Here is a 15816-nt window from a genome sequence, read left to right on the forward strand (position 1 = left end):
TTTGGCGAGATGAGGCCGAAGTTTAGCTATTGATTACCTGACATTCGCCTTACGGTTGAGGAAAAACTCGAAGAAACCCAATAGGTAATCAGCCCAAGCAGGAATCAACGTAGCCACCGGTGTAGCTCAGTCGACAGAGGTGAGTTCGAGTCCCGCTTGGGCTGATTACCTATTGGTGTTTTCCGAGTTTTTCCCCAACTGTAAGGCGAATTTTAGGTAATCAACCGCGAAACTTTGGCCTCATATAGGACTATATATAGACACACAGGCTATAGCATTATGAGTATCAATCTGCAAAGCAATCTCCCTGAACCAGGAAGTACTTCAGCCAACGCTGGTGAAATTATTGCTGCATACGTTACTCAGAATCGGCTAAAGGACTTGCATTGCAACTATGAATATATTCTGTGCTGAACAGAATAATGTCTACGAAACAGGCATTTCATAGGAGGAAACGGAAAGAAATCGTTAAATGCCAGGTGGGAATGTATCCAACGTATAGCAACATCGTGGTATTGTGGAGCATTTTCATAACTTCAAATACCATTGTGGCTACCTTTATACAAAATGGTATATTTGCACACTATTCAAATCTGATGCAATAGACTGCCGAGCGGCCTCTGGTCTAATTGCTCCACTATACAGGGTGATTCACGAGAAAAGGTAAAAAATTTAGGATACGGTATCTTACGCCATTTTGAGTGAAAAAAGTTCATATGAACATAGGTCCTTTTTCGAACGATGGCGGAGCTAGATGCATTTTTTTTTTTGGTAAAACGTCTCACGTTACCATATGCTGCTGACGTGAGACAAGTCACCCACCGATCGCAATGAATGACGTAACGTTGGAATCTGCATTGTGAGCCATTTAGATAAGAGAAGAGAAACAAACCGGGTGGTGGGGCATTACAAATATCACAACATACGCTATCACTTATCAGTTCATAGCAGTTCAGTCAGCTACCTACAGTACAGTAGTTATACAGGTACAGTTATCGGAAGTGTTAAGTTGTCTTTTTCAAGATGCCTTATAAATTTTCGACTACAGAATACGCCGACATTGTGTATATGGTTTGTGCGATGGAAGTACCGTGCGTGCCGTCGCTGAATATGGACGACGCTTTCCGAACAGAAGGGTACCATATCGAAGAGTATTTACTATCTCTGGGGTAGATGAAAGCCTTGGTATAGCAAAGGAACGGGGAAACGAGAGAGGCGCTTATCGACCGTATTTTGGATGCTGCATAAAGAACAACGTGCAAATCTCCCGAGCGATGAGCACGATTCACGCCCAAGCGCAACAGTGCAATGAAGCAGAAGGAGGTACCTTTGAAAATATGCGAAATATCGACCCCGATGTCTAGAATATTAGGTATGTATGCACACGTGAATATAAACTTTAAATTTGTCCGTTATCTGTCTCTAAATGCGAGTTAGTACAATGAAATCTCAGAAGTTTTTGTGAAATCAAAGAGCCATACCTCCGTAACCGTTCGAAAACGGACCTATATTTATATGAACTTTTGATTCAGAATGACTTCAGAATTCACATCCCAAATTTTTTACCTTTCCTCGTGAATCACCCTGTATAATACGGTATGTAACTTATTGATATATATTACTTGTGAAAACGAAGGTGTATTGTTGCAAATGTTGGAAAGTTATCCAGTTTAATTAATATTTAGAACGAAAATAAGAGGGCCCAGTTATTTATCTTATAAGTAGCTAAAATTGACCATTATTTGTAATAACACGAACGGGAAGCCATAATTTCTCACCAACACATAATAGACTTTTAGCTACTTGTAACATACAGCGTTTTATTTTATCCTAGTAATTATTGTAGTTAATATTTACTCCCTTATATAATATTAGTTAGTCATAGTGAAATTCTTTAAAGACCTAACATTATGTAAAATTTATTTTCTGTACTCCCGCATTATAAACGGTTTTTATCGTTAGTGAAAATCGTCACAATATGCCACATTATTGTATCATAGCCATAAAATATTGCGATGCCAACTAAATCGTCATGACTTCTATTTCGTCGGCATAACTTCTGCATAAATTTACGATTATGAAACGATTTCCCATGCTAAATATTTAATATATAATTATTGTCATAGCAGCCTCTTTCTTCATAGACCATAATATCAAACTACCCATCATTACCAATCTGATGTTATTTCTTCATTAATTGTTTTATATTGCTGTCGTACGAAAAATAACGCATGAAACAAATTTATAATGTTATACAGTTATTGTACTCGTCAAAATTAACAAACTCGCTGCGCTCGTTCCCTAAAAATTGACTCGTGTCATAAAGTATAACATTATAAACCTGTTTCATAATATACTAGTGTTCCTAAGTTACCGATTAGATTTATACAATATTATGAAATGTTTGTTCCTAATCAAATTACTCACAGGATGAAACAATGGTAACTAGATATAATACCATTTCATATGGAAAGTAATGAGATAATTCTAACAGTTGCTAACAGTTCGATGAACAGTAGGCATAGGGTAAACATTGGTAATTTCGTGATAATTTCATGAAAATTCATTTGAAATGCAAATGTGTAAATATATCCTTATTCCGATTTTTTCACCTAAAAGACGATAATTTACTGTACATATCTAAAGACATAAAAGATTGGACACGTTCTTGAACAAGTGCCAAAAACCACTTTTACAACTTGAGCTAAAAGGTTGGTTATTTCGTGATAACCTTGGTAATTTCGTGATATTACCTTGATAATTTCGTGAGAGGTAGAAGAATTGTGGAAAAATTCATTAAAGTCAAATGAAATTCTCATTTATGGTTACAAGACTTCAAACATAGCAATTCCGTCTAATATTCATTGCAAGAAAACATAGAAATACATATCAACACATAATAAGAACGAAATCAAAGTAAAAATTGAAATTGAAAATTTGCCCTAAAAGGGTGAACACTTTTATTACGGACTTTACTATAGCCTATATTACTAGGGTAACTCTAAAAGCAATGCATAACATTTGTTAAAAAAAAAATACATTTTTGTCCTACAACTTTGCTATTTTCAAAGTATGTAGATACATCCTTTAGGAAGAAAATGTGACTTTTCCACATAATCCCCGTCCCTTTCAACTGCCTTAAGTAACCTAGGAACGAGGGCCTGCAGACCAGCACGGTAAAAGTCTGGACCAACACGTCTGAGCCAATCTTTAGCAGCGTGCACAAGGGAGTCATCTTCTAACCTCGTTCCGCGAAGGAATCCTTCAGTTTACCAAGGAGATGGTAATCGCACGGTACCAGTTCAGGACTGTAAGGTGGGTGTTTCAGTGTTGTCTATCCGAATTTTCTGATCTGGTCTGTGGTCTTGTGACTGACACATTATGGCTGTGCGTTGTCGTGCAATAGCAGAACATCCTGCTTCTCCCGATGTCGTCGAACACGACTCAGTCGAGCTTGAAGTTTCTTGAGAGTTGCCACATACGCGTCAGAATTAATGGTGGTTCCGTGTGGCAAGATATCCACAAGCAAGAGTCCATCTGAATCGAAAAACGCAGTAGCCATAACGTTTCCTGCCGAAGGTGCACTTTTGAATTTCCATTTCTTTGGTGAATTTGCATGATGCCACTCCATTGTCTGTCTCTGTCTCCGGTCCAAAATGGTGAAGCCATGTTTCATCTTCTGTCGCAATTCTTGCACTTACCATTGGCATTTAGCATGATAACAAATCAAAAAAGAAGCTACACTGAACCCATTGCGTCCCCCTTTTCTTTTTTTTATCACATCTTATCTTCAGATTTCTAAAATTCGTATTGTAATACAATTTTTAAAATAGTATAAAATGTAACTCTTAATGCTCAAGAAAATTTTGCCTCAAACAGCTAAGATTTCTATCAGTAAAGCTAAGTCTATATGGTGACTACAGCTGTATCTAAAATTCCAAAAACATTTCCTAAAATTTCATTAATCTATACTATTAATAAATCTGTAACCGAAATTTTTCTGGTAATTTTCGCTTTTCCAAAAATAATTGGTGTTAACATTAATTAATCATCCTGAAACCGAAAATCGCTTTTTTTGGAATTTTTGTTTGTTTGTCTGTCTGTCTGTCTGTCTGTCTGTCTGTCTATCTGTCTGTCTGTCTGCTGTCTGTCTGTCTGGATGTTTCTTACCTTTTCACGCGATAATGGCTGAACGGATTTCGATGAAAATTAGAACATAAATTAAGTTCGTTGTAACGTAGATTTTAGGCTATATGGTATTCAGAATACTCTATTTAAAAGGGTATTACAAGGGGGCCTGAATTAAATAAACCGAAATATCTCGTTTATTATTGATTTTTGTGAAACATGTTACATAACAAGAGTTTCTTTAAAAATGATTTCCGATAAGTTTTATTCCAGGCAAAATTTTGATAGGACTGATATTTAAGGATATACAAGAGTTTTAAAATAACAATACAATACATTTCCACCGCCGCCTCACATTATAGTGTCGTTGTTCCGTAACTTCTATGTGCAAAATATTAAATTTTTTAGTAGGAAGAAGAAAAAATTTATTCATTCTATGGCAGTAGTGCATAGGAGATCGTAAATTCTTACATTTTCTAAAGAAAGAAATATAATTAAATTATATAATAATTATATAACTTAATTATATTTCTTTCTATTATACTATAATTACTATAATTATTATAGTAGATTGTATTATTTTCTGCATCACTATTTAAGTTATTTAATAGAGCAAAAATCTGAAAATCGATAGTGGCATAGGAATTATTGCAGGAACGACGACGATGGCTACAATGAAGTCAAAACAAATGACTCCGTTTATTTAAGGCGGCCTTGACGTATATCAATATTAACATACAGATAATATTTTGTGTGTTTGTATGAAGTAATCTCAGAAGCTAATTAACCTTCACTATTTGAAATTTGTAGTTTCTCTAGATGGATGTAATGCTACAAATGAGGACTGAGATAAGATGAAAAGAAATCTGTACGCACAGAAAACTTGATATATTCTGTCGAAATATTGTATAACTTGATTATTGCAACTTTATTTGGTCCACATAAAATACTCTAATTCTATACACTCATTTTACCATAGAGATCACTGAAGCTGAGTTATTTTAAGAGGTGTCATGAAATGGCGTTCCTGCGCTCATAATTTACCCATATTCGTTTCCTGTGTTTCTTAAAATAATATTTATGTAGGGTACCTCATTTTTATTTGCATAAACAATGATATACAACCGAGCGAGTTGGCTCAGGCGGTAGCATTTGAGACATGCATTCGGGGGTCCCGGGTTCAAACCCCGTGGCCGACCAATCTGACTGAGGTTTTTCATGATTTCCCTTAGTCATAAAGACAAATGCCGGATTGGAAAGATACATGCCATTATTCATCACCGCCTCAATTACTAATACCAAAAACATTAATCAAAGTCTATAATCAGTTACATGAACACTAGCCATCTACAACACACAATAGAAACAGGAACTCAACAAGAGTAAAAACGGCCTGCTGATATACCCACACATTCTAAACACGCGACATGACCGCAGATGTTAAGGCGTGAATAAAATAAACTTAACAAAAAAAAAAAAAAGATGCACAGTAAGGTTAATATAAAAATGATCTTCGTACACAATCCACTCTATTAATTTGGAATGATTTATTAAAGCATGCATTCAAGACTAATTTAGAAAAATGTTAAACAAATTATATCTGCACCAAATGAGTGGTCTCTGGACCAAAATGATAGCATTTTAATTATTTAAATACAATTTAAATTAAGTAGCATACTAAACGATTTATTCTTCTATCAAACATGAATGTTCCCTGGACCCAATGTTCTATTTTAATTATGTAATTACTTTATATTTATTTCTAATAAGTGCAGCGGAGCGCATGGGTACGGCTAGTATATAATAAATCATTGTACCAAATATCATATGCTAACCTTTAGTACTAAGTACTAGTAATTACAAACATCCTCAAAATTTATACGCCTGGGAGGTCGACGCTAACTTGCGCTCTCCAAACATAAAAGCTCACCGAAGCATCTACAATAGTCACACAAAGCGTAGTTGTATGTTTCTGGAAACCTGACAACATATGCAATCCCTTGGCGGAAATTTGAATCTCGTAACATCATTGATTAGTTATTAAAAGAGCAAAGAAAAAGTATCACGAAATAACCACTACCACGAAATTACCAATGTTTACCCTACACTATGTCACTGCGATAAGATAAAATAGGATTAACCATAATCTGCTCTAATTTAACGGCTAATAAGGAATAGAAACATTTAGACAGAATAGAGCGCAAGTAATACAAATTTATTCAGTTTCTTTCAAAAGAGAATAGCATATTTAACAAATTACAACCTCTCGTGGTAGGAGTAAATAGCGATATTCATAAATGTCAGATGCATCACAAAGTGCATTATTCTGCTTATTATGAAAACCAATAATAATAATAATAATTTCTTCTTATTGCAGCGGAATTATTCCAATAAAATAAAATGCACGCAAATAATTCTGTTTATAGATTATATAATTTTACAAAAATAGAAATTGGAATGAAATGTGCGTATCCTTCTATTTATTTTAATAGATAATATTTTCTCCACAGATCGAAGCTCGCCAAGCTACGAATGCACGTTTTGCAGACAGCACTGCTTTGTGGTTAACTTACAGGGCGCTGAAAGACGACGCTGAAAATGAATCTACTCTGCCATGGTTGGATATGAATTTCGACATGATTTATTACTTGATAGTGACACAGGTTGGTTCTTGTTCTTAACAGTAAGTAAGGTTATGTCCGGGCAAATATGACATCCAATAGAGACGTGCACTTATCGGTATCTAAAGATATTGCTGCAAGTGGTGTTCATTTGCATGTACACGTTCTTCATGATTTAATAAAAAGTTGTTCACACAGAAAGTTTATTGCTGGAATTTATACTCCCAATATCCGGTACTCTCGCTTAGTTCCTCCAGTATGTGGCAATTCCTTTGTAAACACTGTCTTTTACATTACCTAATAAATACAAAATAGCAAAGACAAACCGAGAGAGTTTGGCGATTTTAATCTAAAACTAGTATTTTATTTCTAACACCGTCTTTATTTTTCTAATTTCTACTTAGTGTTCATTATTATTATCCACATACTGTACATATGAGACTGATTACAAGCATTTTCTTCTGTATTGTTTCATGGATAATTAAACTGTGTTTGTAGACTTTTTAGTAAATTTCTACTGACAAATCTAAAGTGATGGCTTTTTTAGGAAAGGAACCAGTCTGTAGCAAAATATGCATCAATAATAAGATCATCGAACAAGTCAAAAATTTTAGTTATCTCGGTTACCAAATTTGATATGAAGAAGAAAAGGATTTGAATGAGAAAATTATTAAATTCAACAGAACAATGGGGATAATTAATCATATATTCAAAGCAACCTTAGTACATAAACACACGCGCACCGGAATTTATAAAACATTGGCCAGACCTATTCTCTGTTTTGGTAGAGAAGCTTGGACGATTCGTAATATTGATTCACAAAGATTAACGGCGGCAGAAATGAGATTTATGCGTCGTACAGCGGGATACACGAGAATGGATCACATTAAAAATTTTGACATTATGAAAGAACTGCAGATTGAACCGATTACGGAATACCTACAGAAATACAGACAAAACTGGAGATCACATGTCATCAGAATGCCTCGTTCTAGAATTCCACCGAAATTTTAGATCCTTGGGCAGACCGTTCAAGCGTTGGCAAGAGACCGTAACGGGCCACTAGGCCCAATACATGCAAGGATGATGATGATGATGATGATGATGATGATGATAATTAAACTGTAATTATTACAAGCAATCTATTCTGTATTGTTCCGTGGATTATTAAATTATAATTACAAGCAATTTTTGTGAGTGATCTATAATAGTCTACAATGTCAAACTACTACTAAAACTATTCCTAACTTATTTCTCAAACAAATTATTTATAATATCTCAATATATAGATAATTACATTAAAATAAATTAGAAGAAAGTAATTTTTCTGTGAATCATTTACAGTCTACAACGTTAAGATAAAAATTTAAATTTAAATTATTGGAACTTATTTTTCAAAGTACATTTCAACAACAACAACTATTTTTAACAAAATAATCTGCCCTCAATGAGGGTGACCATAAAGATCCAGAATAAAAGCACTACAGAAATAATTTAGAAAGAAAAAAAGATTAAATATGGGAATTGTTTAGTAAAACATCCAGAGAAATGCAATCCCAAAAGACTCATCAATGGCCAAAATATAAATGGCAATGCAATATTTGGATTGAATCCTTAAGAATATCCAATAAAATTTTTTGAATTTCAAAAAATCGGAGACCGAGTGCTTTTAAAATATTCCATGTGAACTTAGGAAGAGTGCCACGCGCACCAAACAAAAGACCAGAAACACTCCACTGACTAGTGGGAAGGTTATATTTCTCCATGCATAATTAAATTATAACTAAATATAATTTCGTCTGAATTGTTACGTGGATATTATATTTACAAGCACTTTTATATGCTGTAGTCTACAACGTCAAACTGCAACTACCTTAAATTAGAACTAATTGCAACTTATTTCTAGAAATACATTTGTTATAGTTCAATATTTACAGTAGATAATAAATTATAATTACAAGTATTTTATAACATATAGTATTACTATGTACAATGTTGAATTGCTACCACTGATTAAATTAAAATTATGTGTAAGAAAGAGAGACTTAAAAAAAAAAATAAATCGTCCGGCCTTAATTCAGGGTGACCACGAGGATTCAGAAAATAATAGCAATAATAAAATGAATTAAGGAAGAATATTGTTGTAAAATAAAATGTAATAACTAAACACCATTAATAGCAATTGTAATATTTACCATTATGAGACTTGTAATGCTTTTTTTTTCTAGTTTCATGAACTTTATTCAAAACATTGATACATAAGAGACATATATTCACATTTATCATGGTATCAATAAACTACCCCTTTCAGATCCCCCCTATCTCTTTCGATACACTCACACAGCCATTACATGACGTTTTCCATGACGCGTATACTCGTGGCTGCTGGTATGGCATGGATTTCATTCTTAATCTTTTTCTTCAATGTGTCCAAATCATCTGGTCGTGTGGCTAATACTTTTTAATTAACTATTATTTATTTAACAGCGCTTGCAACTGCCAATGTTATTATCAGCGTCGCCGGTGTCCCGGAATTTTGACCCGCAGGAGTTATTTTAGATGCCAGTAAATCTACTGACCAGGCTACCCAGGCCGATCGAATACTTTGTGTTTCAAATATCCACAAAGGAAAAAATCACAAACTGAAAGATACGGGCATCGAAGAAGCCACGAAATGTCTCCAAAGCTGGAAATTAACCTGTCTTCAAAGACTGTTCTTAGGGTTTCCACAGAGTGGCGTGTAGTGTGCGCTGTTGCTCCGTCTTGCTGAAAGTAGAGAGCTGCTAGGTGAACAATGAGATTTTGCAGCTGTGGAAACACGAACTCATTCAACATGGCAACATAACGTTCTGACGTTACAATAACTATATTCCCATTGATCTTAAAAAGAATAGGGATCAATAGGGAGGAGTAATTTTCACTTTTGGCAAAAGAGTAAGAAATTGTTCTGAACTGAATCATGATCCTGCTAGGTTATTACATCATACTATTTTTTTTTCAGGAATTGTGTACGAAAGGAGACATTTTGGACTACACTATTCAACTATATGAAAGTGAGCAGATGCCACCTTTCCTCAGGTAAGAAAAAGAGGGCAGCCTACATGCTTGCCATTAAGTCCAAGGGTTCGGGAATCAAATCATACTGTGGGCAGTACATTTTAAGGAGGGATAAAAGTTGACAGAATAACTTCCTCTGGAGAGAAGATAATACCAAGAATCGTAGATTTACAGAATTTAAAAGAAAAACGTTCTGACATTTGTTTTGCCGACCAGCCAAAATCAGAACTTCAGTAGTGATGACACTCACGTCTGACACGAAGTATGTACTTGACGCGATCCACCTTGCCTATTATACTGCCAGGAGAAGATGATGCAGCTGTGTCTCCTATTATCACTTTCGAACACAAATTATGATAATTTTGCAGACACAATATGGGTAAGGCGGGGCTACGATGTAAACATTTTCTTAACAATATGTAAATTCTCTCTATTTAATTTTAAATTAATTACTTTTAAAATATTATTACACCTATATCTTAAAAGTGTTCAATACAAATCAACCTGTAGCATGATCTTCACATCCTATATGGAGGAATCGCCCTTCTTCCGTGTAAGTTAGTGTTAATAAATAGTGGGCAGGTATGCGTCTGGGCGGATGGATGGATGAATCGCCTGCAGAATTTAATTTTAGCGTAGGATATATGAGTGACTGGTAATTTTGACCGGAGCCCTCTCGTTCAAGGACAGGGTTTTTCCACATAGGCCTACTACAAAATTCTACGAAACGGACTTCCCAGTTTAACCTCTCTTTCGAAAGAAGAAGCCTGCTGAAGATTTTTGGGTGGGTGGCAGACATTATAACAACCAGATCACAGAGAATTACCTAATTTGTTAAAACTTTTTAAAGCAATTTGTATACATTTCAGTCTGACAATTTTACATTTTGTAAGAATTTTTTTCAACTAGACCATAATTCTGCAAATAAAATTAATATTCTGATGTAAAAGCTTTATTTGTGCACCACAGTCTATACTGTAGCATACTAATTCAAGTGAGACAATTTGATACTGTGTCAAATAAATGAAAACCTATTTAGAGCCACTGTCGAGTTGGTCTAAGTCGCTAGCTTGCTAGTTACCATATAAATTGTTATTAGGCCTATATTCCCTGTACAGATACGGAAATAAAATGTGGACCGAGTCTTGGTAGCAATCCTTCTGTATGTAGGCAACAAGCTTCGCAAGACTGTACAAAAGTAGCATACATTTAGGCGTTCTTATTTATTACACGTGCGCAATGCGTTGTATCTGGAACTTAGTAAAATTAGGCGGCCTATTTTTTTCTGCTGTACATAATTTCTGATATCGAATAAGGACAAAATCCATAGAATTTTTGAGGAGAAAGTTATTCTTCATAAACGAGCGGATATGTCATATAATTCTGAACACTGAATACGTTTCCATAAAAATCTCGAAATTTGATTTTCTGAGTACTTAGTATGGTAGGTCAGGGTATTATGAGCATACGTCTAAGATAAGCACCCCTCCATATATTGAAGTTCAGTGATCAGAAAGCAGCGTCTCATAGTGAGTTTTTACCTAACTGCATCTATAACGTGGCATAGAAGTTCATTCATCTGGGAGATTGTTCGTTTGCGGATGAGAGGGCATAAACATTTCGGTAAGTAGAACTTGTCTATTGTTATTTTATTAATTCATGTTTGAAAACGTATAATCGCTAGACTAATGTATTAATCTTCGTGAAATAAGCATAATGTGATAGCTATATTAATGTATTTTAGTTTGTGTTTTTGGTTTACCTCAAAAATACATTATACGCTTGATAGATGGCAGTGCAACATACTTGATCATGTCCGGCAAAGATGAGCACAGGTGCTCATGCTAGCCTGATATATGAATCCAGTTTTTACTGGAGATCCCAATTTTCTTGTTTTAGTGCTTGACCCAGAAGATAATTTTAACATCAATTATAAAAAGATTCACTAGTTTTTAAAAAAATTCGAATCATATTTAAACCAATTTTTATGTGGTTATATTTCTACATACTTGTATATCGAATTTTATAACTAAGGTGGTTCAGCATTCGCAGCATGCAAACCTGGCTTCGATTCCATTAAGTAGTGTTCATTTTTCTTCTAATTTTATACATTTTTTATTTAATCTTTGAGGTGAGCCAAATGTATTTTTAGTGTGTTATTCAAATAATAAATGCTTAGAACAATTTAATGATTGTGCTATTATTATTTTTCTGTTGTAGATGTCGAACAGTAATAAAGTAAACGTGGAGACTGGTCTGTACAGTCTATGACAGAAGCAGTGAAATATGTGCAAGAAGGAGGAAGCCAGAAGAAAGCTTCTCTGTTATTTAATGTTCCTCGGAAAACCTTACGAAGACATCTTGAAGTATTTAGGAATGGTGGTAGTATTGTTAAATCATTGGGCAGAAAAACTGTACTGAGTGATGAGCAAGAAAAGGAACTGGTCAATATTTTGCTTGATATGGAGGCCAGACTTTATGGTCTAACTCCTACGCGTGTTCGATACTATGTGTACCAGTACTGTGAAGCCAATTCCATTCAGCATCCCTTCAATAGAGATAAATTAAGAGCAGGCTGGGATTGGCTTAAAGGGTTTCTTAATCGTCATCCTATATTGGCCATTAGACATCCACAAGGCACTTCAATTCAGAGGGCCCAAGGATTCAATAGGGCTAAAGTCGAGCTCTTCTTTGAGAATTTTCACAATGTTTTGTATGACGAGAATGGTAAAAGACTGATTCCGCCAGATCAGATTTACAACTGTCATGAATCGGGTTATACTGTTGTTCATAAACCTCCACGGATAATTTCACAGAAAGGAAAGAGGACCGTCGGAGCTTTAACTAGTGCAGAGAAGGGGAAGACAGTTTCAGTTTTGGTGTGTACAAATCCTGCTGCCCACTACATACCACCCTTGTTTCTGTTTCCCAGAGTCAGAATGAAGCCTGAGCTCTTGGACAAGGCACCTGTTGGAAGCATCGGTATAGCAACGAAGACTGGATGGATCTCAACAGAGCCATTCGCAGCGTGATTTGATCATTTTTTGGAAAAAGTACAGCCAAAAAATAAAGCAGCTCCCACACTGTTAATTCTCGATGGGCACAAGAGCCATACTAGAAATTTTAAAGTTGTTTTGAAAGCCAGGAGAAACAATGTGAAGATTATTTGCCTACCTTCACATTGTACTCACAAATTACAACCCTTAGATGTTGCTGTCTTCAGGAGCATCAATCACCATTATGACGAGGAAATTCAAACCTGGATTTTAAATAACCCAGGCAGAGCTGTCACTGAATGTGATATTCGTGGAATTTTTGCAGCAGCATATTCCAAAGGTGCATCATTGAAGAATGCCGAATCCGGATTCAGGAAAGCAGGCATTCAACTCTTCAACAAGAACATTTTTGGTGATAGTGGTTTTATTGGTGCAGAAGTGTCTCACAGAGCCTGTTCTGATTTCTACAGGACTGGAGACATGATTGATGATTCTGAACCACCGTCCAACTCTGGAGTTGGTATGACAAATAATTCAGAATCTGAAAGCACTTCTGATGACAGAGTTCCCAAGTCTCCAATTCATGCCCAGATTACTGATAAGCCTGGTTCCTCATCAGCTCCATCTCATGTCCTCCAATCCCCCTTATCTGGTCAAATTCCTACTCTTTCAGTTAATGTTGCTTCCCCAACTTCCTCTGCTTCTTCACCTGGTAGCCTAAACACTTCCTTTCGTGACTTGATTCCGATTCCTAAAAGGGAACCAAAAGAAGGGCAAAATGCCAGAAAGAGGAAAGTCCAACATTCATTTCTGGTGACAGGAACACCACATAAAATCGCTTTGGAAGAAACAGAGAAAAACAAACAAGAAAAGGAAGAGAAGAAACAAGATCGGCTACAAAAATCCAAGAAAAAATTGGATTTCAGAACAAAAAGCTCTGCCATTGGGACTACTGGAAAGAAGCAGAAAGAATCTAACAAGACAAAGTTCTCCAAATCAGCGATTAATGATGAAGATGCTGAATGTCTTTACTGCAGTGAGCTGTATTCAGATAGTAGGGAAGAATAGGTTTGTTGCCAGTTGGAAATGGGCCCACAAGAAATGCAGCAACTTCGATGAAGTAAAAAAGACTTTTGTCTGTGAATTCTGTGCGTCCAAATAGTAAATACATTTCAAAACAGTGCTACTTAAACATAGGATTACTGATAATTTTTTACATAAATAAATGGTTTTGAATATTCTTTCACACTTACATAAATAATTTCCACTTCCTATTGAGTTTCTTATAGGTGCTCATCTTACCCAGATGTGTAGGGGTAATATGGGCATGTCAGGTTATTATGAGCACCCCTTTGTTTGGTCAGATAGTAAAACTAAATTGTTGGAAATGCACTAAAATTTGTCTCTTACCGCATTTTACAATAACCACAAACAGTTAATCAATATTTCGTCCATTTGTTTTAAATTCATCGCAGATTTCCCTTAAGATGCTCATAATACCCTGACGTACATGAATGAACCGTTGCTTTAAAACTTGTTATTAGGGAAATAGATCTAAATTGAGTTTAATTATTGATTAGGAGTATTTTATTAAACTAATTTCTTCTCCTTGAGCAGGTAAATAAGTAAATATAAGAATTAAAACAGTACGCCTAACTACGATGGTATAAATTATATTTTCCGATTTCTGATGGAGTCGGTATACAACAGCTGTACAGTATGTATAATCAATTAGCAATGTTCTTGAATGATTGTTCTTTGTTTTGTGTGTTGTAGGGTATCGAATATGCTACAAAATTCTGAAGATTTTTCAGTAGCATTCAAATGTGGACGGGGCCAAAAGATGAATCCTCCAGTGAGATGCGACTCTTTTCCTGATATTGAAGCTGAGGAGGAAGCTGGCGATTATGATACAGAGAGAGAACCGGAAGCAGTCTAACAAGGGTTGAAGCATACAATTATACAGCCAGTGCAATTCATATAACGCCAGTGAGACTAACACCGACGAATAACATGCATGCATTTTCAACATTCAAGTTGAAGTTTGTAAATATGGATATAGTCTGGCAATTACTTAACGTATGTCAGTCTTCATCCCTGTCTTCGAGGCTGGCAGAAGGCAAGGATGAGCAGCTGAGATCAGATTAATTTATATTGTACAGAGTAGTTGAAATATAAGTAGGCCCTATCGTACTGCAAAGCTTCAAGCAGTTCGATGACATCACAGAAAATACTATGGAAGGAGCAGCCAAGAGCACACCCTCAAAGGCTATGAGTGCAAGTGAAATAATGTGACCGCCTAATCCCTATGTAATAGTATTTCTCCTATACCTAAGTGATATTCTCAAATATGTCTATGTGAACTAATGTTAGCTTTAAAAATTACCAGTGCATACTTTAGACAAGAATATTTATTGTTGAAAAATGAAAATATTCTGGAACGTCTACTTGCATTTTATCTTTAATTACGAATAACGTACTGATGATGAACTAGGCCTATTGTAATTTTGTAAGCACTATAGGGGCTATCTAGAAAACCTAATAATGAGATATCCAATATTAACATAGCCTTAAACTGAAAAGAGTTGTTTGAGAAACTGAGAATGTGTATCAGGAAAGGCTCTCCTGAATTCGAATATTTATGTGTTGCTGAAATGTGTAATAAATAATATATATATTTTTTTTTTGCATATCGTTGATAATTTTATTGGTAGTACCTGCTACTGTAGCTTTAGAAGAAAATTTGACATTTAACTTTAAATCAATAAATACATATTTCTCCCTCGGTTCACTGAGTGTCAAGAAAGGATTCCATCATTAGCAATTACGTTTGCAATTTGACTTGGAAAAATAGATTATTATTATTATTATTATTATTATTATTATTATTATTATTATTATTATTATTATGTCACACACAATGCTCTAGTTCGCCTGAGAACTGTGGTTGGTTTTATAAATATGAAAAATACGCTTCCATATCGTTTCCGTAAATAGTGGCCTGAGAATGGCTT

General features: G+C 35.1%; 1 protein-coding gene across 2 annotated transcripts in view; it reads left to right on the plus strand.

The window, feature by feature from the left end:
* The window catches only part of LOC138705779 (uncharacterized), a 107913-nt gene extending 93021 nt beyond the window's left edge, over positions 1–14892 (plus strand). For both annotated transcript variants that reach the window (XM_069834414.1, XM_069834413.1), the window contains exons 15-17: positions 6639–6791; positions 9751–9827; positions 14579–14892. In XM_069834414.1, coding sequence (XP_069690515.1) covers positions 6639–6791; positions 9751–9827; positions 14579–14741 — 393 coding nt within the window. In that variant the 3' untranslated portion in view covers positions 14742–14892. The remainder of the gene's footprint in view (positions 1–6638; positions 6792–9750; positions 9828–14578) is intronic.
* The last annotated feature ends 924 nt before the right edge of the window (positions 14893–15816 follow it).

Source organism: Periplaneta americana, chromosome 9 (assembly GCF_040183065.1).
Source record: "Periplaneta americana isolate PAMFEO1 chromosome 9, P.americana_PAMFEO1_priV1, whole genome shotgun sequence".
Lineage (NCBI taxonomy): Eukaryota > Metazoa > Arthropoda > Insecta > Blattodea > Blattidae > Periplaneta > Periplaneta americana.